This window comes from Anthonomus grandis, chromosome 19 (assembly GCF_022605725.1).
Source record: "Anthonomus grandis grandis chromosome 19, icAntGran1.3, whole genome shotgun sequence".
Classification (NCBI taxonomy): domain Eukaryota; kingdom Metazoa; phylum Arthropoda; class Insecta; order Coleoptera; family Curculionidae; genus Anthonomus; species Anthonomus grandis.
In genome coordinates, this window is record NC_065564.1 from 10,096,019 (window position 1) to 10,122,868 (window position 26,850).

Consider the following 26,850-nt stretch of genomic DNA (forward strand, 5'->3'; position numbering starts at 1 on the left):
TGTTAAGTGTTTGGCCCTATTACTTTATTTTCCATAATACCATCCCAAATATTAATAGATTTACGGTACTGTGTATGAGCCTCAGTTGCCCAGTGTGGATTTGACACTGACCAGTACCGATAATTTTGCCGATTTACGACACCGTTTAAACAAAAAGTTGCTTCATCCGAAAACAAAACTCGTAACACAAACTGACGGTCATTACAAATGTTCATCATTTGCTCGCAAAATTGGTTTCTTAGATCAGGATCGTCCTCATTTAATTCGTGTATTAGTCTAGTTTTATAAGGGTGGGATTCATTTGCTTTTAAGATGCGTCTTACTGACGTTCCGGCTATATTATTATCAACTGAAATTTGTGAAGTTGCATTGTTTGAATTTTCTTCGACGAAGAGCAGAACGTTTAATTTTGTTTCTTCAGAAATTTTTGGACGACCTGATCTTGGCAAATCCCTAACATGACCTGAAGTTATGAATTTATGCTCTATTCTACTAACTGTTGACTGAGAAATAGGATGGTTTGGGTATTTGGCATTAAACAGTTCACTTACTTCTTTTTGTGTGCGCACTCGATCCCCGTACCCTAGCATCATCAAAATTTCAATTCGTTGGGCTTCCGTTAAATTAGCCATAATTTATTCTGAAAAAACTATTAATTTTCGAACTGACAGTGACAGTCGAAAATGGAGATTCTTTACAAGTGCAACCATGGAAATAGAAACAATTGGCAGTGTTTATAATATTTGTTTTCTTGTTATATAAATGTAAATATTTCGGTAGCAGTTGAGTTTTGAGATAAGGTGTGTTTTACGAAACTTGCTTGGAATTTCGCCTATATTTCATAAATGCCACGATACACTCACAACGGTATGTTCCTCGTTCGACACCAATTGGTTCATTTCGCGCAATGACGTAGTCTGGCAAGCAGCGTCTGATTACCGTCCAATTCCTATCACTTTCTCGGTTCATTTTATGGCGTTGTTTGTATAGTTTTTCTGAAATTTTTGGAAGCTGGCGTGTATTATTATGTATTTATTGTGTATTATTATTTATTTATATTAGAAGTGAATTTAAAATAAGATAAGTCATTATTTTATTAAGTTGTTTTTTGTTTTATCAAAATGTCTAGTTGTGCCGTGGCTACATGTAAAAACTACAGTCGAGTTACAAAAGGAACCAAAATAAAATATTTTAGATTTTCTAAAGACATAAATTTTTCAAAACAGTGGGCTAATGCTTGCCATAGAGAAGATGACATAAACTTTAAAAATGGTAAGTAGGTACTATACTCGTATGTGTATAAGTTGATATATATACTTAATACCTATACATGATACAAAAAATTAGTAGAAGGTAGTTTACTTAGTTTATATACATATGTACGTGAATTTTCTCAGGTATTAGAAAAGACTTACATTTATTTTAAGACTTAATTTTATTCCTAAATATTATAATATTGTATAGGAGTAGATTTTTATGATTGATATTCATTTAAAATTCAGGGGTGTGTGCGAAAAAAAAACGCTCGGACACGTCGATTTTTATTTTTGGTTGCGCATTTTTTGCAATAAAAACTTTGTATACAGGGTGTCTCATGTAGCCGTGGTCAATACCAACTTTCTTATTCAATTATTGAGTGAGTTTATGTCTTTCCTAAATAAGTCATTATTCCAGCTTTCATTTATGAATTTATTGTCAGGTCGATGGAAACAAAAATAATTCAGCTTGAAGAGAAAATTAGAGTACTAGAAGGTCAGAATAATGAGTTAGAAAAAAATATCCATGAAACAGTAAAGAACTATGAAGAAATATTGTCAAAGGTGTTCACTCAGGGACAAATAAAAAAACTAAAAAATGTTGGTGGTGATAAGCGAGTGTATTGGTCTGCAGAAGACATAGCATCGGCTATATCCTTACGCAGTGTCAGCCCTAAGGCATATAGATACTTAAAAGCCAACAATTTTCCATTACCAGCATTATCAACTTTAAGGAAATGGGTTACAAATAATTACAATGTTAGGTTACAATGTTGACCAGGGTTGTTTAAAGAGTGTTATCACAGTTATGAAGAAAAAGGCAGCAGATTTCAGCACTGTAGATCGCCTGTGTGTTTTAACATTTGATGAGATATATATTTCTAACAGAATGGATATAGACAAAAAAACTGAACAAGTTATAGGGTCTCATAAAGCTTGTCAGACAGTTATGATAAGGGGGCTATTTTCCAATTGGAAACAGCCTATATACTATAATTTTGATCAGCGATTGACTAAAGATATCCTCAACAATATAATTTCTCAATTATATGAGTCACATTTTACAGTGGTAGCAATTACAAGTGATATGGGCACAGGAAACATATCCCTATGGAAAGAATTAAATGTCGGACATAAAAAAAATTGCTTTTTTCATCAACCCTGTGATAGTTCTAAAAAAATATTTGTACCTCGGACGTTCCCCACCTGATAAAGCTTGCCCGTAATCATTTGCTTGATAGCGAGTTTAAAATAGAAGGCAATATAATTAATGTTGATTTTTTTAAGGTGTTACTAAATATTTCCTCATCCGAGTTGACATTAGCGCATAAGCTTACAGAAAGGCATCTTAATGTACACGGGTCTATGAGACAAAAGGTATCTTTAGCAGTTCAAGTCTTTTCAAATTCAGTAGCAAAAGCTATTGCATATACAGGAGAACATGGACTTATGCCTAAAAACAGCAATTGGAAGTATGTCTCAGATATTGTAAAATTATTTAATGACTGGTTTGATTTAATGAATTGACGCTCTAAATTTACAGCTAATTCTCCTGGTAGAAACGCTTACGGTACCGATATAAAGAATCAAACCGATTTACTTTTAAAAATGTCTATATTGTAACTTCTCGCTTAAATCAAGATATTCTCGAGAATTTCTTCTCTTATATTAGAGGAATGGGGGGTCGAAATGATCATCCGTCTCCTTTAGATTTAAAATATCGACTTAGATGGTATATTCTCGGGAAAAATTCCGCAGCAATATTTACTGAAAACAGAAACACCATTGAACAAGAAGAAGCTGCTGCATATGAGGTGAATAATAAAAATAGAAATGAAGACTTTTGCTTAACACAGAAGATGTTTTCAGTTTTGGTTGGAAAGCAGGACGAACCAGCGAATAAGACTAACACCCTACGGGACGATCTGGAACCATTTATTTCAGAGTCATTCACAGTACCTTTATATCTTGAAGAAGAAGAATCAGCTGAGAGTGAAATGATATCACTATTAGATAACTTTGAAGTTAAAGAAAAGATTCATAACGAATCTTTAAAATACATTGCTGCACAGCTTATAAATTTAAAAACAAATATAATTTGGGTGAGCCCACAAGAAATTTTTTAAATGTAGACGAGGTACCAGACTGGCTGCAGGTAATCTCTAGGGGATCACTATTTACTCCAAATAATGAGCTATGGGAGCTAGCTCAAAAAATGGAACAAGAGTTTTTTCAAATGCATGGGAAATCTCTTTCTAAGGAAAAACATGTATTTAAAGAGCTGGCAGAACGGACATTGTCTAAAGTGAATACAAGTATTCCACTTGAGGTAGTATTATGTCTCAGTCGAACTAGGACATATATAAGACTGAGAGACCTAAACCGAAAAATAAGTTTCAAAAACTCTCAAAGGAAACTAGATAAAAAATTGTTTAAAATTACAAATTTAAAAAAATAATATACTTATATTTTTTATTTTTAGGTTTAAATGTTTTCTGTTGTTATTTTGTTATTAGGTATAGAGATTGTAACTTAAATCGAAAATCTGATCACCTCTAAATAAATATCATGCTTTAAAAATTGAATTTTGCATTTTTGTATTGCACGGCCTTGTCTCTGGGGTATCTGCTTTAAAATATTTGCTGCTATGATAAAACATTTTTTTTTTAACTATATCGAAGGCCAGATGTCAAATTCTAATTTTTTCAGGTCATTGTTATGCACAATGTGTGTTTATTACATTTGAATTAATAAAAGAATAAACAATTTAATTTATCAAAATTGCCAAATAACTTTTACAATGTTTAAAAGTTATATTAAAATGTAGTTCTACAACTTAGGTAAGAATTTTTTAAAGGCCTTTAATATAAACACTATTAGGTATAGTATTTAATTAATTTTTAGTCCTGAAGAAGGAACAAAATAGTTCCGAAAGCTTGACTTTGTTAAATGAACATCTAAAATAAAGACAAAAATTTTGACCAGATTTCCCTGTTATTAATTCAACTAAAACAATAAACTAAATATATCTGTGGTATATACTTATTTCTCATTAATATAAAAACACAAGGCTTTTGAACTTGTATAATTGGCAAACAATAAATAATGTGTACCTACTAATTAATAATATTATGTATTAATTAATTTAATAACTATTAAATACTAATTATTATGTACCAAAAATATCTAGTATCCTTCAAAAAATCGCAGAAATATCAAATATACCATCTAATTATGCATCGCGCCTGAGAACCTTGTCTGCCGCATTACGTCACGCGATGGTCGGGCAGGCCGGGCGGATGCGCAAGAACATACCGTTGTGAGTGTATCGTGATAAATGCCATAAAAAATATAGCATTCCATTTAAAAAAATTATCGATGACGTAATATCTTTTTTTGTTCCACCCTGTATATAAAAATTAATGTGAAATAATGCGCAACTGAAAATAAAAATTGACGGGTCCGAGCGTTTTCTCAAAAAATCATGTCTAATTTCTATCGAATTTATGCGGAACTTTAGGCGGTCACTATGTAAGTGATATATGTTTATACTAAAAAGTTGTTTTCATTTTCAAAGAGTTAATTTTGTTTTGTAGATGGATATATTGTTTCTTTCGATAATGCTCTGCTATAGAATTATAAATTATTTTAAAAATTAAATTTAAATTATAATTTAAATAATTTTAAAATCTGTAATAATTTTAAAACAGATACAAGTACATATTTGTATCTGTTTTAAAATATTGTTCCACATTGAATCTATGTGTTAATAAAATTAGGATATTATTAACCTAATAAGAATGCCTATAATGTGTAGTGAGAAAATAGCACAAACATTTTTAGATTAATTCTAATTTATATATCATTTTAAGTAATTTTTTTTCAGGAAAATTAAATAATAAATGTATTAAAAAAAACATTGTTTTATTTCCATTTGTCCAATTGGTGATATGTCGTACACTATTGTTAGTACACTATCGTAGATTATTGCAGTAAATTAACTCATTTAGATATGTAAAATAAACTGAAAAGTTTAATTTTTGTTCAGATCAATATCTGATGCTAACACCTAATCAAAAAGGCCCTTTTCTCAATGAGTAACCTTTTTGAGTAGGCGTTGGCTTTAGATATTACGATTAAATGATAACATTGTCAGATTAAATAAAATTCGATTTCCCGCCTTAATTTGGCCACGCCTTTCACTATTTTAATTGGTCCAATTAGGCATGTCAAACTGTCAAGTTAGTTACAACAGTCTCCGTTGCCAAGCGAGAGCACGCTACCTGTTTTATCAGAGGAATTTCTATCAGTTTGTATGCAACCACCACTTCTTTATATATTTGTGTTCTGTGCTCACTGTCTGCCTGCTTTGCATCATCGGCCCTGAAAACTCGGACGCTTTGAGCTGATATCTATAACTGTTTTCCACAGGTCTACTTCGATTATTTAATTTTTTTCTGGACATTTTGGGTGATAAACATTAATTTATTTTCTTTAATAGCGTAGTTACAAGCTACTTTTGCATAATATACACAGTGATGTTGACAACAAATCAAAATAAGTGTTGTTTATGAAGAACTTTATTACAAAAAAAAACAATAATGTAAGTTACTTCAAATCTCAGATTCTAAATCAAATACCGTTTGAGTAGATTCAAACCCGTGGAAATATGGATATTTTTTAGCAGTGTGTTCCGCATTAAGAATGCGAATGTGAAAATAATTTTTTGAAAAATGATATTTACGTAAGAACATAGGTACCAAACAAAACTACTAAGAAGAAATGTACGGAAATGTGGTGCCTTGAAAAGGTTTATATACAGATATAATCATATAAACCTCGCCTATAGGAAATAGTCTATGAGCGTAAGCGAGAGGGACCATATGGAGTCCGCATGAGACAGACAGAGGGCACAATACATGCCGTTTCCAATACGCTACAAATTAATACGTTTGGCAACATTGATATTTCTGCCGCACGGCTCTCCACTCGTTCATCGCAAAACGAGACAAATCTTATCCCCATCACACTGCACCGCCAATATGAGATTGCATTTTAAACGTTTAACGATAACGTTATTTTTATTCCTAGCTTCCTGCTTAATCAGCAAAGATTAAATTTAAAACAGCTCGCTATTTTCTTGTTAAAATGTGTTCTCTTGAGAAAAAAAATCCAATTATTAAGTGGTATTATGCCGGCAGTTCTGTCGATGAAATATCAGGCAGAATTGCATTCACGTTCAAAAATCGATCCATTCCCGTATGCAGCACAATTTTTGCAATTATCCATAGGTTTGAGACCTTTGGGTGCTTGCAAAATTGCAGGAAATGCTACGCAAATGAGCAACCACCTGTTCGGAGCTTTGAGAGGTTAATGTTTGTGCTGTTGCTAAAATGAACTTTCCTTGCAATAGTACAACCATTGCCAAAGAAACGGGTATTGAGCCTTTAAGGCTTAGAAGAATTTTAAAAAGTAATAAGTACAAGTGCTATAAGTTGAAAAAAACCCAAGAAATTTTCCCACAGGACCATGAGAGACGGATGGAATTTTGCCATGAAGTATTGGAAAGGGCAAATCGGGACGAAATGTTTATTAGCAGTTATTTTGTTTTTAGATGAGTCCTCTTTCTCTATTTGTGGTAAACATAATCCGTCCATTAGAGTGGGTTATTCGAAAGAAAATAAGCACATAAGCATACCAACACATACACAATACCCTCGAAAGGTTAATGTATGGGCTGGCATTTTAGGTGATTCAATTATGGGCCCTTTTTTTATCGATGGAAACCTTAATGCCAACAAATACCTTAATAATTTGAGGGATGAAGTTCTTTCTGCTATTCGAGGGCTCAATATCAATTTAGAACAAGTTTGGTTTCAACAGGATGGTTGTCCCGCTCATAACGCATTAGTGGTACGTCAATTTCTCGAAATGTCTTTCCCTGATCGAACAATCAGTGGAAACGGTACTATTAAATGGCCCGCCAGAAGCCCCGATTTAGCCCCCAATGATTTTTTTCTTTGGGGATACCTAAAAGAATAAATTTATAGGCACGAAAATGAACGGGCTACTAATTTAGAAGAGCTTTGTGTTAAAATTAGGCAAGCATTTAATAGTATCTCCATTGAAATGTTGTCGAACACGAGAAGGTCGTTTTATGATCGATTGACGTACTGCACTGTTAAACAGGGTGGCCTTTTTGACCCTGACATAAGATAATTTTAATTTTTATTTAATATTATCAAATTAACTTAATTTCTTGCTTTATTTTGAATTAATTTTTTTATTTCCTGTCCAATATTTAGTTAATTTATGTTTACAACATTATTGCAACCGGTTTTTAGTTTATTTTTTGCTGTTAGGACAGGTAGCAGCAAAGACTCAAACGAAACAAAATTTTTTTTTTAATTTGCCACAGAGCAGTGCATCCCCGCTTGAACGCCTTAAGAATACTGAAAGGTAGGGATGTGCGATACGATACGATTCTCTCGAGTACCGGTATTTTTTCTTCCGATACTCGATATTTTGTACCGGTACTTTAACGTACGATACGGTCCGATCCGCTTGAGTTTTATGCAGTACCTATCGTATCCCGTATCGAAGAATGCTATGAAATAAATTTAATTTAATCAAAAAGATACCACATAAATTAGTATGAATGAAGCAGTGAAGTACGGATTTACTCTTGTTTCCTTCTGTCTTTCTATTTATGTTTATCCGTAGTCTTGGCAGATGCAACCCACAACGCACGCATTGGTGTTCGACGGTCGATGTGTTGCAGGTTACAGCTATATGTTCTATGATCTATCGTATCGTATTGACTTTTGTTTTATTTGAGGAGAAGCGAGATGCGAAATCTTGCTGTGTTGAGGGAATACTGGGATTCCCCAGCTTTTATTATTTTCATTCTTTTGGCCATCTGAATCTGAATTATATTTGTGAAGTGAACAGTTTACGTCATAATAATTAAATTATTATTATGCCTCGTTCTAGTGATGTGTGGAAAGTTTTTATCAAAACCAATGCCGGCGGAACCTGCAAATTATGCTTGGCTGAAGTTAAAAGTTCTAAAGGGACCACAAAATTAAAGAAGCATCTTACAAGGCGACATCCAAAGTACAATGACAATGACAATGTGAAAAAAAATCAAATGGCAACTAACAAAAAAGAGGTAGGTAGGTACTTATAAAATTATAGAATAATAAAGAAAGTTCTAAATAATTATTGCTTCCTTTTATTTTTCCATAATTTATATCCATAATTTTTAGGTTTTAAACTTAGTTTGGGTTAGAATTGCATTTGATATTTCCGGTTTTAGATATGACTTCTTATAATTCAGGAATAATTATTACCTCTTCAGGGCTTATTTTTAGGACAATGTTTTATTAATTTTTAGGTGTTAAAAGTAGAGTTAAGGTTAAAGGAGTTACTGTATTACTGGGTGTTTTTTTTTCGGGGCCCCTTTAATAAGTGTGTTGTATTGAATCGTTTTATTATTTTTTAGGTTTTTCAGTTGGAGTGTGAGTTGGATTTGCAGAATTTGGAATTAAGGGCTTATGAGGGATGCACTTAATGAAATTAATCCTATTTTTTACATATGTCAAATTTTTTATTCAACTTTTTACAAACTTTTAAATTACCTACTAGCAATTTGTCAAGACAAAAATCCCTTTTTTTGAGAAAAAGTTTCGCATGTACACATAATAAAAAATACCTTTTAGTTTTAGATATCGAAGAAAAATACTCCTTAAATTTTAAAAAAAAATTCTTTAGGAACCGTGGCAAGTAACTCTGCAAATCAATACAATGCTAGTATCAGTGACCCTAATACTGCAGATATTGAATCCATTTCATCTACATCAAGTTCATTCTCACAATTCCAGCCAAGAATATCCGATACTTTTGCTGCAATAAAGTCGTATTCAGGTAATACAATTTATTGTGAAATATTTTATGAAACATTTTTCATAATTATTGGCTATTTTTATAGGTGGAGAAAAATCTGATCGACTCACTAATGCCATAGTATACATGATAGCGAAGGACAACATGCCTCTTAATACCACTGAAAAAGACGGTTTCAGACATTTATTAAAAACTATTGCACCACTTTATAAAATACCTAGCAGGAAAATGGTACCGAAACTTATTGATAATAAATATGATATTTTAGCGCAAATTGTGAAAAACAGGTTAGAAGGGATTGAAAATTTAACTATTACATCTGATATATGGACGGACACACTCAATACTAAAAGTTTTTTAGGAATAACTCTTCATTTTTATTATGAAAATAATTTAAATAGTATTACAATTGGTGTTCATGAATTAAATGAGAGTCATACAGGAGAATATATAGGCAACTGTTAAAAAAACATATATGAGCAGTGGAAAATAGACCTCGAAAAAGTAACTGCTGTTGTCACGGATAATGGAGCCAACATGGTAAAAGCAGTTGCAAATATTTTTGGAAAAAGTAAACATTTACCCTGCTTTGCCCACACCCTCGATCTTGTTGCTTCTAAAATAATTGTTGAATCCGACAATATTAAAGTTATAACAAATAAAGTTAAAAATATTGTAACTTTTTTCAAACAAAGCGTACTGGCTGCTGATAAATTGAGAAAAGCTCAACCCCAAGAGGACATTTTAAAATTAGTTCAGTCAGTTCCTACGAAATGGAACTCAGTTTATTATATGCTGGAAAGGTTTTTAAAACTCTCAATTTATGTAGCACCAATATTGCTAGAAAATAGTAAGGGTCCATATATCTATGATAGACGGACTGGAAATGAAAACAATTAAAGATGTGTTGGAAATTTTAAAGCCAATTGAAGAAGTGTCCAAGGAAATATGTGGGGAGAAGTATCTTACAATATCAAAAATAATTTCCGTTGTTAACTGCTTAACAATGAGAATGAAAAAACTAAAGCCTTCAACAGAAGCAGCAAACGCATTACTTCAAACCACACTGATCGAACTTAAACATCGATTTGGAGCAATAGAACAAGTATCTTTGCTTGCAATCTCCACACTACTTGATCCACGTGTAAAGTACCACATGTAAAGATGATATTTTATGCAACGAAACCATTGCATCAGTTCAGGTTGAAAACGAGAATTTAAAGGATACTAATATTTGGTCACATCATAAGCAACTGGCAAATTCATCAGGCAGTTCAAAAAACGACATGGACGACGCTCTCTATGCTGACTTAAAAGCATATTTAAATCTTCCTACAGAGCCGCTGGAAACGGATGTATTTTTATATTGGAAGAATGTCATGGCAAGCAATCCCTTAAAAAAAGATAGAGAGATAAGAGCAATAAAATATTTATCAGTAGTAGGGACTTCAGTTCCATCTGAACGCCTATTTTCAAAGGCTGATGCGATAATGGATGAATGCCGTAACAGACTTCTTGGAGATAGACTTTCAAGGCTATTATTTTTAAATTCGTTAGAATTAAGTTACTGGAATTTGTAATTATTTTTCAATTTCTAGAATAATTATTTTTGTCTTACGTTTTAATGTTTTCTGTTGTTCGGTTTTAATTTAAGTGACGACAAATGTCAAATTTTCTCTTGTAGTTATTTCGAAATGAATGCTATTAATAAATAATATTTTAATAAATAATACTAAAAATATCAGTATTGACCATACCAGTCCGCGCTAATTTAACATTTTTAACAAAAATATATATTTAGTTAAATCGTACCGGTACTGGAATATCGGTACTGAACTTGTCGATATTGTAACCAACCGGTACTTTTAAAACGATAAGATACGATCCGAAATACCGGTACTTTCCTCAGTATCGCACATCCCTACTGAAAGGTTTCGGTTTCGGGCTTCGGCGGGGTCCACTGCTTTGAGTAAGTTTTCACTACGTTGCCAGACCTACCGCGATATATAATTCCTATAGGCGAAGTTAGAATGATCAATAATTCAATTTTTTTCTCACTAAACTCAATGTTGTTATAAATATTGATTTCAATTTTTCTTTTAGATACTTTAGCCTTTACAGAGCAGTGCCGTTCGTTTAATTAGTTAAAAAAAAGGATTTTCGAAAACCGTAATAATATCAATTAGCTATTATTTTTTTAGGTAGCTTATTTCTGATCTAATTTTATTTAAAAAAATATAAAAAATATAGGTCTACAAAAGCAAATTTAAAACTGTGTAATTGAGTATTAGATCAGTACCTCAGATGTAATTTTATAAAGAATGAATTATACTTATTCCAGTCAATTAAGGTAGTTAAAGATTTATTAAACATGCATGGATTGTTTACTTGAAGTAACTCAGATTTAAGTTCTTATTTTTTGTTAATTTTGTCTTTATTATTTTAGCTCAACTGAAGTATTTAAAAATAGTAAAAAAATATTGCACTGCATTTAGGAATTTATTTAAATCCTTAATTTAGTCATTGCTTTACTTGAATATTAGACAAACTCTTCTTGTTAATATGTTTTAACTAGGCACTTTAATCAAGATCTTCTAGAGAATCTATTTTCTGTAGTAAGACTCTTTTTCGTTTAGTAAGATGTCCTAAACTTTCACAATTGGATGACAGTGAGACCACTGAAGCATTAATTCCAGATATTGCCAATAGAAATTTAACTTTTGTTATTCCATAATTGCATCTACAAGCAATATAAGTAATTTCACTTCTTCCTATCTAAAAATATCGAATAATTCGAATAAAACCTAAAAGTTTGGAAACGTGTTCTAATATAATGTTTCTGGATATTTCGCAAAAATCTTAATAGAGAAAGCGAAATGTGAAAACAATTGTGAATATTTTTTGAAAAAGGATAAGTCAGAAATAAGCGATAAGAAAGAAATATTTGAAATCCATAAAAATTACTAAATCAAATAATGTATTTTCTCTAATAAGATCATCAAACAAAAATTTTAATTTATGTCAAAATACAAATATTTATAATACAATATATAAAATATAATTAGAAAAATTGAAAGTTATAGCGCATATTATAATAGAGGGGATTTAATAGTAATGATGCACTGGTAATGTTTTTTGATGACAAATTGCAAAATTATATAGAAATCTTTACAAGGGATATAAATATTGACTTGAAGGACGTAAATAGCAATTCTGTAAATGAATATCTCTTTCCCATGTCAAATAGTTTTTTGCCCTATATTAAACTAACAACTAGATATGACTCAGACTCCTGCTTTAATTGCTATTACATACTTGAGTCATAGATCACTATCCAGTTATGGTCAATATATCGCAACATAATACTTAAAATTCTCTTTCCACAAATAAACAAGATAAATATGCCAAAAGAAAAATTAATGACTTGGAATTATTAACATTAAACTTCATAACTATGACTGGAGGTTACAGAAATTCAGGACTCTACAGACGCTACCATTTTATTTGTTGAAAAACTTCAAAAAATTATAAAGGCATCTGAGATAATAGAAGTGTTTAAAAATACTAAAAAGAGAGTGAAGAAATGGATAGCAAGAGGATTGATTGCCTCAATTAAACAGGGGATAGACAGAAGAACCTACAAAAACATTACGATCATGAATTACAAACACTTATAAAGCTTATAGAAATCATTTAAATAGACTAATAAATATATTAAAGTATACATTTTACAAAAACAAAATAGAAATAGAAACAAGAATAATATGAAAAAAGTATATAAAATCATAAATAATATAACCGGTGGAGCCAAGGGCAAAAAAGCAATACATTGGTTATTAAGGATAAATAAGACCAACCTTTTAACGATCCTCTGGTGATACATGTGCAGTCAAACATTTACAACAAATACTTTGTGGATGTCTGTACAGAACTAGAGAAAGAAATAAGTCCGTTGAAACTTATTTAACCTCAAGAAAGCAATACACTAAAGTAAATAACAACTTAAGTTCTCCAGAAATAATTAAATTTGGCGTTCCTTAAAGGAATATAATAGGACTTATTCTTTTCATTACCTATGTAAATTCATTACTTGAACTAATTTTAAAGACTTCTTGCAAACCAAACTCCCAGTCTGACTGACACTAGTTTTAAAAACAGCTTTAAAACTAGTGTCAGTCAAGGAACTTATATCATATATATCATCATTAAAATAAGATAGTAAGTAGTCCAGGGATAGACGGAATAATCAGCAGGATTCTAATGACAATTCACCCTTTTATTGATTTTCAACACATAGTTAATCCAGTCTTTAAAAAGGACAAGTTACTAAAACACTTTAAAGTCTCCTTAATAACTCAAATTCCTAGGGCCGAATCACGAAATAAAATTCAAAATTATCGATCAATTAACCTAGTTAATAATCTAGCCAAATTATTTGAAAAAGCATTAAAGGATAGACTGATACATTTTTTAAGCAAGCTAAAATCTTATAGTCGACACAATATCGATTTTAAGAAGGAAGAGGAACCATCGATGCTATAGAGTGGCGTACCTCAGAGATCGCCAAAGGCCTTGATGATTATGAAAAGGTGATAGTAGTTTTCACGGACCTTGTTAAGGCTTTCGACACAGTGTCTTACCAAAACTTCTTTAATGTTCTCGAATTTTATGGAGTGAGAGGCATTGTGTTGGAAGTCGTTGAAAGTTATTTACCCTCAAGAAAGCAATACATTAAAATAAGTAATAACTTAAATTCCCCAGAAATAAACTCCTGGACAAAATTATCGCAGCACTTGATTTTTACTGATTTTTTTTTAATAAAGATTACAAATTAATAATAAGCATTGTTAACTATGCATTAATTATTAACAAAAAAAATTATATTCTATTTAACAAAACGAGATTTAAGTAACTTAATTCAATACAAGGAAAAAGCATCGATTTCCGCTAACTTCAATTTTGATACAAAAATAAAACAACTCATAATGAATTCTTAATATCGTATATTGCCACCTTTAGCTGCAATCCGTTTGACGTCTTGACGGCATTCCTCGTTTCTTATTCACTCCTCTCGATCATGTTCTATGATAGAGCATAAACATAGTTTTTGTCCAGTTCTGTTTTTTGTATGTATTAACTGTTTTAACTGACATTTATTTTTATTTAAATTTCCTTGACAAAATAATCAGTGATGCGATAATTTTGTCCAGGAATTTATATAAAATCGGCGTTTCTTAAGGGAATATAATGGGACCTATTCTTTATGGAGGGGCAGGGTTTTACTGAATCCTCAATATCTAAGGGGAGTGCAACACTTAATGTCCACGTAGAACCGCGTAACTGATTCTACGATTGACTTTGAAGGACCACAACTATAGGTTGAATTTTATCCCAGGAAAGGCAAAAGTTACATTAAAATACACATAAGGGTTACTTCTTTACATCCCTTTAATATTGTAATATTGTAAAAAAGAATCCGTTTTTTACACATCACTACTTCAAATACATAATACTTTACACTTATTTACTTGGCACTTACATTTAAGGGTACAGCAAACTTTTAATACTAAAATTACTTCCACTTTTAACAACACTTGGAGTACAGAGAAAAAACTGCTAGTAAAAAAGCCAATATTAAACTTAACTATTTTTAGAAATTCCGGGAAATACTTTTTATACAGAGATCGAGCGCATCGACAGTGTCAGAGATGAACAGCTACTAAAGCACAGAACACAAATATATAGAGAAGTGGTGGTTGCATACAAACTGATCGAAATTCTTGTGACAAATCTGCTAGCGTCCTCTCGCTTGGCAACGGAAGCTATTGTAACTAACTTGACAGTTTGACGTAACTAATTGGACCAATCAAAATGATAGAAAGGCGTGGCCAAATTAGGGCGGGAAAATTTTTTCAAATTTCATTTAATAAGAAATCTCATGTTATTATTATTTAATCGCAATATCCATAGCAAACACCTAATTATAAAGGCTACTTTTTGATTAGGTGTTAACATCAGATATTGATCAGGATAAAATAAAATTCTTTAGCTTTATTTCACATACATATTATCTAAATGAGTTCATGTACTCCAATAATCAGTTAACAATAGTGTACATCACCAATTTCAAAATGGAAATAAAATAATGTTTTTCTTTAATACATTTATTATTTAATTTTCCTGAAAAATAATTACTTAAAAATGTATAATATAACATAAAATAACATTAAAATTATATACATAACATACAATAATTCATTATAACAGATATTCTATAAATTAAAATTAATCTAAAAATGTTAAAACTATTTTATTAGCACTGAACTATGCCAACCCAAACAGATTAAAAAATATTGTTTTAAGATTTTTATGTTATTTTCTTACCATAAATGTAAAGATATTACCATTAAATTAATAATATCCCTATTTTACTAACACAAACAGATTCTATAGAGGATAACAATATATTAATAATAAATATTTTTTATTTGCAAAAATACAATACACAAAATAGTTATAAGTGTAGTACAAAACTATACATGCAAATAAAAGGCCGACAAATTCAAACTTCTACAGTGCAGATTCTAGCTTTCAACATTGTGGCCCAAAAAAAAAGCAACATTTTATAAAGTATATAGTTCACCTAGCAGACAATTAAGATAATCTTTTCGGATAATACAAGACTAACAACATAAGTACTAACATTCATGTACTAAACCTACACAAGTTAAAAGAATACATAATCTATATTACTAAAAATGATTTAAAGACAAAACATACCAGACCCAGACATAAAGAGCAAAAAAATACATACATAAAATATAACTACGCCCAAATTAAATATTTTATAAAAATATAATAATCTTTGTAAAAAAAAAATAATTTCACTGCTAATGAATTATCTTTGTTTAATATATATTTCTTATATTCTACAACTTATAGTATGGCATATATCACATATATAATATATACATATTTGTTAGTCTCCAATAATACTAACAACATAACTTGGAACTATAATATTGAAAAAAAAAACTTAATTTAAAGACAAATCCCTACAGAAAATAAAAAAAACCAAGTTATAACAAAAACTTTCACTCTGATCCATTCTGGGCGCTCAGCTCTGTTAGTCTCTGTACCTATGTCTCGTCTCTCTGAACATAGGAAGTGGTATGATATGAGTATGAAATAAAATGAAAAAATAGGCAGTGCAAACCTTATAAATAAATTCTCTGAATGATTCATGTGAAAAATAATGACAAAAGAAATTTTCAAATAAATATGTAGATATTGTAGTGTAAATGCAGCAGTATCAGCATTATTAAAATTTGGTGAAGGGAACTGACCGAAACAAATTCTATAGCTCAAAGTCTTAATAAAATTTACATTGCATATCTCTCTCCATGTTTTTCTTGTAATGGGGACTGAAGGATATTGAAAAATCTTTTATTACTATGTGTCTGAACCATTATTACATAAAGGATACTTAAATGAAAATTTTAATCAATTTTTTAATTATCAAAAGGAAATGAGAGGCCAGACGTTTTGTAATATGTATTTATAACAATCAAGTTAAAAATTAAATATTTGAAAGGTGAAACATCTTCATTGAAATCAACTGAATTTGATTTTATTAAGGACTGAAGATTGACAATACAAAAACATAATAGTAATAAATAAAATCAGATTTTCTTACCAGAAACCTGGAATTGCTGGCTGCAAATTAATTAAAACATTACTCCCAATATTGAAAGAGAACTTTTTAGAAAAAGTCATGAATTTAAAATAACATTAAATGAATTAAAATAACAAATAGCAAACTCAACCCACGCTTCCAGCATTCATCGAAATGAAAGAAAAAAGAAAAACTCAAACGGTATGACAATGACAAATGATGTTCTATCAGTCAATGTCAACAACTGTCTGTCAGCTCCCTGTCTATTTTGCCAAGCAAGATGGCCGACATACGATTCCGATTTTCACCATACAAGTTTCATGCATGTGTACTAAAGACTTCCTTCGCGGTTCGCGCCAGGAGCTGCTTACATAATCGTTAAGCACGATTCGTACTTATTAGTGAATAGCGTATTTGGTGCAAATATTTCATTGTGATTTTGACAGTGTTGTGGTTTTCACAACACTTTTCATTACCTATATAAATTCAGTACTTGAACTAATTTTAACTTCTTGCAATATTTGTAGTTAATAGGGATATAACTTATGAGATTTAAGTACCTTTCTAATTTCTAAAAAATTAATAATAAGAATTGTTAACTATGCATTATTTATTAACAAAAAAAAATTATATTCAATTTAACAAAACGAGATTTAAGTAACTTAATTCAATACAAGGAAAAAGCATCGATTTTCACTAACTTCAATTTTGATACAAAAATAAAACAATAGACTCATAATGAATTCTTAATATCGTGTATTGCCGCCACCTCTAGCTGCAATCCGCTTGAAGTCTTCGCGGCATTCCTCGTATCAAATTTTAAAAATTTTCCCGCGGAATGTTTTCCCACTCCTCACGAACAGCATGTTCCATGATACAGCATAAACATAGTTTTTGTCTAGTTCTGCTTTTTGTATGAGAAAAGGTACATAACTGTTTTAACTGATATTTATTTTTATTTAATTTTTTTTGACAAAATAATCAGTGGTGCGATAATTTTGTCCAAGAATTTATATAAAATCGGCGTTCCTTAAGGGAATATAATAGGACCTATTCTTTTCATTACCTATATAAATTCAATACATGAACTAATTTTAACTTCTTGCAGTATTTGCAGTTTATAGGGATATAACTTATGAAATTTATTTCTGATTTATTCATACCAGCATATTTGAAAATATTATATATTGAATATTTGATTGCTTTTGAATATTTAGTTAAATAATATAAAAAAATATGGTTTACTTGATAAACAGCGAAGAATTTTCTAAAATGTGATTTTCTATAGTTTCATTGCAAAACATTTTTAAGAGCTTCAAGATGATGCATCATTTGTTATCTTCACACTATGTACCTTTCTATTTAAGATTTTAAGGCTATATCTCAGCCTGTCCAAAGGGGTCACCGTGCATACACTTTCCATTATAATGGTTGGTTTTTCTTAGGGGCTCCGTATTGGAATTTTTAAATTTTAAACAGCTTTTTTAATTATCTTTTCGACAGTGTGTCACACTTACATTTCCAACACGTAATTTTGCTAATAGCTCCGTAAGCGAAAGAGAGATAGGTATATAATATAATAGGGGTGACCCTAAATCTTCATTCGAAATACAAAATATCTTATTGAAAAGGTAATTAAAAGGGCTATTCAAAACTACAAATGATCAATATAGCGCCGACAAAGAAAAACAAAGTTGATGATGGCTCTTTAAAGGTGTCATCGTATAGGCGAGAAAGAGTGGTCACAATAATTTATTCATTTAATAAATAATTTTGTTATATATTTTCAAGTAATGTCAGAAAAAAATTAAAATGATTTTAGCAAATTTCAGTTTTTCGCAAAATTTAGGAAGTATTTGGATTTTATAATATTTTATTATAAGAGGAAACTATATTGCTCAACTTTCCTCTAATTATACTACCTCTATTGACGTCCTGTATAATCATGATCCGCGAAGTCTTTAAACAAAATTTTTGTTTTTTTTTTTGTTGTTACTATCTATATACAGGGTGTCCAAGATAAGAATCCTAAGCATGGGGATCTCGGTACCTGTTGGAGATACAGCTTCGGTTAAATTAGGAAAAAGTTGTGCACTTTGAAGCGTATTTATATGCCGTTGAGAAAATTCAAAAATTTCCATGGCCTGCTGAGATATTTGGAAAAAACGGAAATTTGACAATATCGATTTTATTTTTTCCTGGCTTTATTTTAAAAGATATCAAAAAACTATTGACACTTTCTCATTGACACTTTTGAAGTAGTACGTGATGGCGCTTTTAAATTTTATATCCGACGTTTCGTTTCCGAGAAACCACCATCAACTTTTTTTTTTTATATGGCGCGAAAAGAAAGTACACCCTGTATCTGATTCCATTTTTTATTACAAATTCAACTATGTATCACATGTGATATTTTTTTTGTTAGTTGAAAGGAAAAATGCAAATTTTCTATTTTTTTAGCATATATTTTAAGTAAGCTTTGGAAACAAATTCTTTGACGTATGTAAATACCTGTTACCGAGTCTGTCACATTTTTCTTAATATCTATTTAGAGAGTGATAAAGCTTAATGAAGCAATGATTTGCATTGTACATTGTACTACTTATAAATAAAAAAATGTAACCAGTAATAGACAAATGTTTTATGATTTTTCTAACGATATGCAACAAATAATGAATACATTTTAAGAATAACGAAAAAAGCAAATAAATTAACGCATTTTATAAATTTAATTTAAAACAGGTGTTCAAACAGTTTTCCGTTGCAAGGCTTTGCAGGCAAGTGCAAGGCTTTTTATTTAAAAACTTGATTTTCTTGAACAAAAAATGGAGAAAACATCATGTTTGTTATTGAAATTATAACTTATATTAATCTTTGTTGGTAATTTTGTAAAAATTACCTAAATAGCTTTTTATATATATTTTTGTATTCATTTTTGTCTCAAAAACATATTTCGGTAAGTAATTAATTATTTATTTATAAAATTTAACTTGTAAGAAATTTCAACATGATCCATCCTTAGTGCATCACTCATCACTTGACCACCTAAATGACCACTGTTTGATGTACGTTTAAAAAAGAATAATAAAAACATAGTTGGCAGCATCATCCATATCTTAAAAAAATAACCAACACGGCCGGGCAGCCGGAGATTCCAGCGTCATTGAAAACCTCAGTCAAAGAAGCCACGTCCAAGCAGCTTAAATATGAATCGTTCCTACACCCAGGAATGAAACAGGTACTGCAATATTAGAAATGCACTTAAGGCCGCGAATTCATCTCAGTCCACAAACAACGAAATTGTGGTAAAATCCACTTTTGCCTGAGCAAGAGGATTTACTAAATTCTCTATTTATTGCTATTGAACCTTTTTAAAAAGTTCGATATACATGGCAAGAAACTTATAAATTAAAGAAAAAAGATTCTCATTTAAGCTTAGCAGATATGTTCACAAGGTACCCGTGTTTAGGCCAGAACAATGAAATTGACCTCGTAAGTCACGCTTTCATTTAATCTTTGTTTGTACGTTAGAAAATCTTTGTAATTTTTGTAATTTGAAGAAAAATGTTTATTAGCAACAAATTACCTATATGAAAAAAAAATAGAATATAAAATGAAATCAAATAGAATACCATGTTTTTGTAAACCTTTAATGTTTTTTTAAATACAAATTGATTTTAATCTAAGATTCCCTGACTGTAAAGACAATATTCGAAAGGTGGCCTGTTGTCTCAAAAGGGGTTCTGAAGGAAATCAAAGATCGAAAAATCGAGCTGCAACAGTTTGATTATCAAGGTAAGTTTTTATACCATTGTTGCATTAAATGCGTTTTGCATTCATAAATACTCAAATAGTTAAATAGATACCTGATAATAATTTTAAGTTTTCTTACAGATCCAACTCTGCGAACAATTATGGTTTTGCCATACACATTTAAATCAACAAATATTAAAACAAGCAGAAAAGGAATATGCTGGAGATTAATAAGAAGTGAAATTGATGAAAATTTTTTTATGAGAGTTAATGTAAGTTGACTTTATTTTCACAATTGTAACAAGCTAGAGGTACAAATTATTATATATCTTAACATATTATTTATTCTGATAGCTATAAGCTGTAAAAGTATTTTTGGTAAATTTATGAATTACCAAAAAAATTATTTATGACACGACTATCGTTTTAATAGGTTTCAAAAATGTTCTTAAATTTTACTCTCTAAATTTAATGAACTCTATTTTTTTAGACTTCTAAATTTATAATTACATTGTAATTACAAATATATTATATGAATAATACTGATAGTAACTTTAACTTATGCATATTTTTCTTTTATTTTAGGCCTTTGACGAGCCTTATATTACTAAACAAAATTTTGAAAATTTCAAAAACATGACAAGGTCATGTTTGGTCACCCTATTAGTATAATATAGTTTAACATTTAAGACTTATTTTTAAATTTTCGTTCTTTTTTGAGTATTTGTTTTTTTAAATGAACAATACTTGTTGCATATTATTGTTTTTTGCTACATCTAATTATCCTTCTCTAAACAAATAGTCATAGTTTTAATAAAATTTATGTTAATATTCTTATATGGTGATAAAGGAAAGTTTTTTGTTTTTGATGAAATATTTTGAAAAAAAAATTGCGAAACAGTTCTGAATATCATTAAATTATTAAAATCTATTCACTGACATACATTTATTAATTTATAAAAAAAAAATACAAAGATTATATTTATAATGTGAAAGTGTATGGTATACACAGAGATATTATCTCTTTATTCTCATAGGACGATTTATAACCTGCAATACCATTTAGAAACAATTTCATGGAATTATTAGGTAATTCTCATCAATTTTTTCTGAGATATTGAAGGTTATAAATTCCAATAATAAATCGATTTTTTTTCTAATAATAATAATAAGCAATTTGATTATCACAATCAAAGAGTTTTGTTGTAATCATCTAAGTTTTTTATTGGTATTGTATTGTATTGTATTTAACGAGCAGTTCGATTGCCATAATCAAAATTTTTGTTAATGGTTAGTAATCAATTTTATACCTACAATATATCTATTCGATTATAGTAATCCATTTACCTATTTTGCGATTTAAAAAATATCTGTTAGTTCCAATTAAACCACTTTCATTGCGACAATCAGATTATTTCATTGGCGCCTATTTACCATATCTTTTTGATTGGGTTAATCGATCATTCTTTAACCGTAAACGAAGTTTTTTTCTCGGTATAGATTTGTTGCTTCGGCAGCACCACACGCTGCATGAAATTGTACGACAATCCGATAGTCGACCGGGTACATTTTTTAACACAAGGTGCGTATCTTCCCAAATATTCAATCAACGCCGGAAGTCAAAATAGGTTTGTGACTTTAGAGTAGCGACAAATTTGTCGATTATGACTGCAAAATTGAATTTCGCTCTACTATATATATACCGTGCGCCTAAAATTAGTGGAAAATGTTCTTTCCGAAATAATATTAGGCAGATTGAAAAAGTGTTAAATCAGGACTGGATTTCAGAAATTAAACCAGAAATATTTAGAAAATGTGTTACTATATTATGAGAGATAATAGAAAAAAATTCACAAATTATACCGTAAAAATTAACAGTGGTACACACTTGTCACAACATGAAATAAAATATAAAACTTCTTCCAAATTTCATAATATATGAATTTAAAACTTAATCTAATTAGAAACTTTCTTGCATGAAGAACAAACTTTTTAAGTTAGGATTTATTCAGGGTGTAAAATGAAAAATATACGGGATGCGTCAAGAAAACTGGGCAGCTCTCAACTTTGTTATTTTAAATAGCACCCCATTTATTAATGCATTTTTGGATTCGATGGTAAATTCTAAACACATTTCATGAGTACTTATTTTAAATAATATTTTCACCCTATACTAATATTGAACTGTTTTCGAAATATAATTTAAAATCAATTTTTTTAAAAACTTTACCAGACTGTAAAACATAAATGATTTAACTTGGAGAAATACGGGTTGCACTTTCCTATCATAGTTTTTCATAAGCTAAGTTTTTCAAAACTCATGAAAAACTAAATAAAAAACTTAAATAAAAAAAAAACTAATTTCTAGTTGTAGTAATATCAAGCCAATAACGTCCTTTTTTAATAAAGGTATTATAATAGAAGCTTTGGTACACAGCAAAACTATTTAATTAAATGTGAAAAAGGCTTCCCTTGCACTGCCTGATAATATTCAAGATTAAAATAAAATTAGTCAATAACGTTTTGAATCATTTCTTGTGTAATTTGGCCAGCTTCATTTATTATTATCGGTTTTTTAAGTCCTCTATATTTTCAGATTTAGTAACAAATACTCTATTTTTCAAATGGCCCCAAAGAAAGTAATCTAAAGGGGAAAGGTCTGGGGACTTAGCTGGCCATTCTATGGTACCCCTCCTGCCTATCTATTTGAAAAAGTAAAATTTCAATAATCACGCACCTCTCGAGTAAAGTGCGGATGTGCTCCATCTTGTTGAAACCATACTTGTCTGTAGTTTGGACCGGCCAATTTCATCGGTCTATTTTCAGGAACAATGCGGTTTTGTTTAAGTAAAGCATTTCTAAATACTTTACTTAACTTTATGGGGATCCTGGGTACTCACTTCCTGCATGCAATGTTTATTTTGATCCATCCAGTAACTGCAATTTTGGCGCTTTAAATATTATTTATTAAGTTCTGATCTTTGTCTAGTTTTGCCATGATTGTTTCATAAAATTCGACCCTCCTGTCAAAATCATCTTCCAAAAGTTCTTGTACCAAGTGAATTTTAGGGCAGAATTTATTTTGTTTTAAAATTACTTCAACCGATGACTTGAAGTATGCCAATTTCTTGGGTGTGCATGCCAATTTCTTGGGCGGTTTTTCACCATAAACTATGGGAATTTTCAATGAAACATTGTACAACTTCCATACAAACTTGGTTTTGGCCGACCAGATCTAGGCCTTACTTTAATGCTGCCAGTTTCGTCGAACCTCTTTACTATTTTTTGAGGAGTTGATAAAGCAAATTGGATTTCTATCTGGAAATAAATGATTAAATAAATTAGCGACGTCTTCGTATGGTCCATCACGATGCTCATAACCCTTAAGCTTATTAATGTAATTTTTTCTCTTTCATTTAATTGAGTTATTTTGTTGAGAATAGTTAGCGAAGAAGTCATTTTTCAAAATTTATTGATTAAATTTAAAGTGTCCCACATGGGACACAAAAAAGTACCGAGACTTTTGATTTTCAATTCTTGATATTTCGAGAACAGTTCAAGATTGATATGTTATACATGAAATATGTTTAGATTTTAATTTATCATGAATTTATCATAGAATCTAAATATGCATTAATAAATGAGATGTTCTATTTAAAATAATAAACTTGCTAGCTGTCCAGTCTTCTTGATGCACCCTGTATATTTTTCAGAAATCTAAAAACAAGCAAAAAATAAAAGAGAATCGACTTGTTCCAGTTTTTTTCGAGCAGGTAATAGTATATATATGTATAGACTATATGTATATATATATAAATAAATTTAAAAATTTAATAAAATCACTAAAAAATTACTGTATTCAATTCACCAGTAATATAAAGTTAATTATTAACAAATTAGCAATAAAATTGCTAAATCAACAAACAAGTAAATATTATAGCAGCAGAAACAAAAGATAAAAAATTCGTATTTAGAGAAGGCCATAGCCAATACCACCAGAAAAATAATATTGTAGTTGGTAGGTATATTGGGATATGCTGTTATCGGCCCAATATTTATACCAGGAAATTTAAATGGCGACATGTATGCAACATGTACACATGAAACTTGCCATGTCCCAATAGTTAGCGGACAATAGTTTGCTCTAAGGTTTAAAATACGTTAGAGAATATTTTCTTTACTTTTCATAACATTAGGTCAGCTTCGCTTCGAATTTGGGCAACCGATAAATTAAAACCTTTATAGAAACACAATTACTGCGTAAATTATTTTTCAAATAGATGGCCTTAGCACTTTTAAACAACATCATCTTTAGCGGCTAAGCGATGGCGACGTCTGTTAACAAACGCTTGAGCCTGGGGCCTTAAGGGACGCCAGTTCAGCCCGTTGTCATGACGACGGAAGGGCATGAGCGCTGACGCGCCTGAGTATCGGCGGATGCGAAGAGAGCCCAGGGCCCAGGCCCACCAACACGTACAACGTACACGGACTCGTTGTCGCACGATAATTCAGTGAAAGCAAACAGTGCAAACACGCTTTTCGCCGAACAACGAAATTACACGGGCGCCGCAACGTCTGACCAGCTCCATTAAGTTGTTCTGTATGACGTTGGGAAGCGATTTCTCGACTCCTATTTGCTCTGCTCGAAATATCGGTGTCGCGGCTTGAGGCTCATGTACCTTTCGACGCCTTAGCAGGTGAACCTGTGCCGGTTGCACATCAAAATCAATTTGGTAATGACAATAACGTTATGAGTCAAATAAGCGGCTTAGATGTTATGTCGGACGGTCTTACGCCCGGGTATTATGGACGTAACGGTATTCTTGAGACACACGTGCGGGGTCAGTGGTATCGCGTGTTTGTTACCCTCGAAGACGACTTTCTATGCATAACGCTAGACGAATCATACGAAAATACCACCACACTCAACGGCACGCTTAACAATAATATCGAAACGCCTAGTGGCCAATGTGAAACCCCAGATGTACCAGATTCTGTAGCCAATCAGAAGCGCCTGGTAAAAGTGATTAAATCAGAAAACAATGGATTGGGTATATCTATTAAAGGAGGGAAAGAAAACAAAATGCCTATACTTATTAGTAAAATATTTAAAGGTATGGCAGCTGATCAAACGGAACAGCTGTATGTCGGTGACGCTATTTTATCCGTTAACGGAGAAGATTTAAGAGAGGCAACGCATGAGGAAGCTGTAAAAGCGTTAAAGAAGGCGGGAAAAATAGTGGAACTTGAAGGTAATTTTTTTCTATTTTTAGGTAGGATCAACAGGTTGTTTACGCAATTAATTAAATTTCGTCGTAATTTAACGTCACGGCAAATTTAATTTAGCTCCGTCTAGGTTTTTTCCAGCATCTAATATGTAAATGCTATTGTGATAATGACAGATAGTTCGGTCCTTAATTATAATCCGTTATCATTAACTTTGATAAGTAACTAAAATTATCTTTTGGTTACTTCAACCATAATAATATAGTTGAATATGTATTGATAAACGTAATGCAATATTCTAGACCGCTTGGACCTTTACAATATGCAACCAACAAAACACATTAATATATTTTCCCTACTCTACTTATAAATATAGAACAAACATATTTTATCTTACTTAGAAGATAAATACCATTTTCTTTAGGAATTCGTTTCTACAGTTGTGATAAAAACTTATATAATAAAAATAATGAGAAAACTATAAATAATGAGAAGTGCTAAGCGCAAAAATTTTTTTTTTGTACATTGGACAAAAATTCTTAGTACCTATATCTATAATAATAATATAATAGTAGGCTTAAGTACACAACCGCAGTTAGGTTCTAAAACTCTTGCTATTTCACACATAAAGAAAATTAGGTAAACTTAATTATAAATAGAGTTCAGTTATAAAATACAGTTGACTATAAATCTTAGCTACATATGTTTATCATAGATTGCTTTTGAGGTAGCTCATTTATTTTTAATATTATTCAAACATTTTAAAAAGACAAATCTTTATCTTTGGCATTTTGGGTGACGGTCTATTTGTTATGCAATGTTATTTGAAAAAAACTTAATTTTTTTAAGCAGGTCTACCTAGCCTAATACCTGAAAGATAGGAAAATTTTTTACCTTGATTTTTAAGGTCCTGAATAAATCTGCTTACCTAATAAAAGAACACTTCGAAAAATCGCTAATATTTTTTTTAATTAATCACATATTTATTATAAACCATTAAGGATACTTATAAGGATACTGATCAGAAAGAACAAA

General features: G+C 30.7%; 1 protein-coding gene across 4 annotated transcripts in view; it reads left to right on the forward strand.

Moving 5' to 3' along the window:
- The first annotated feature begins 850 nt into the window (after positions 1-850).
- Positions 851-26,850, forward strand: part of LOC126747538 (beta-1-syntrophin) — a 95,626-nt gene continuing 69,626 nt past the window's right edge. The window contains exons 1-2 of one of the 4 annotated variants that reach the window (XM_050456259.1): positions 25,052-25,640; positions 25,704-25,841. In XM_050456259.1, the coding sequence (XP_050312216.1) occupies positions 25,340-25,640; positions 25,704-25,841 (439 nt within the window). In that variant the 5' untranslated portion in view covers positions 25,052-25,339. Of the gene's footprint in view, positions 1,273-25,051; positions 25,842-26,850 lie in introns of those variants that run through there. The other 3 variants (XM_050456260.1, XM_050456257.1, XM_050456258.1) reach the window with 3 other exon arrangements.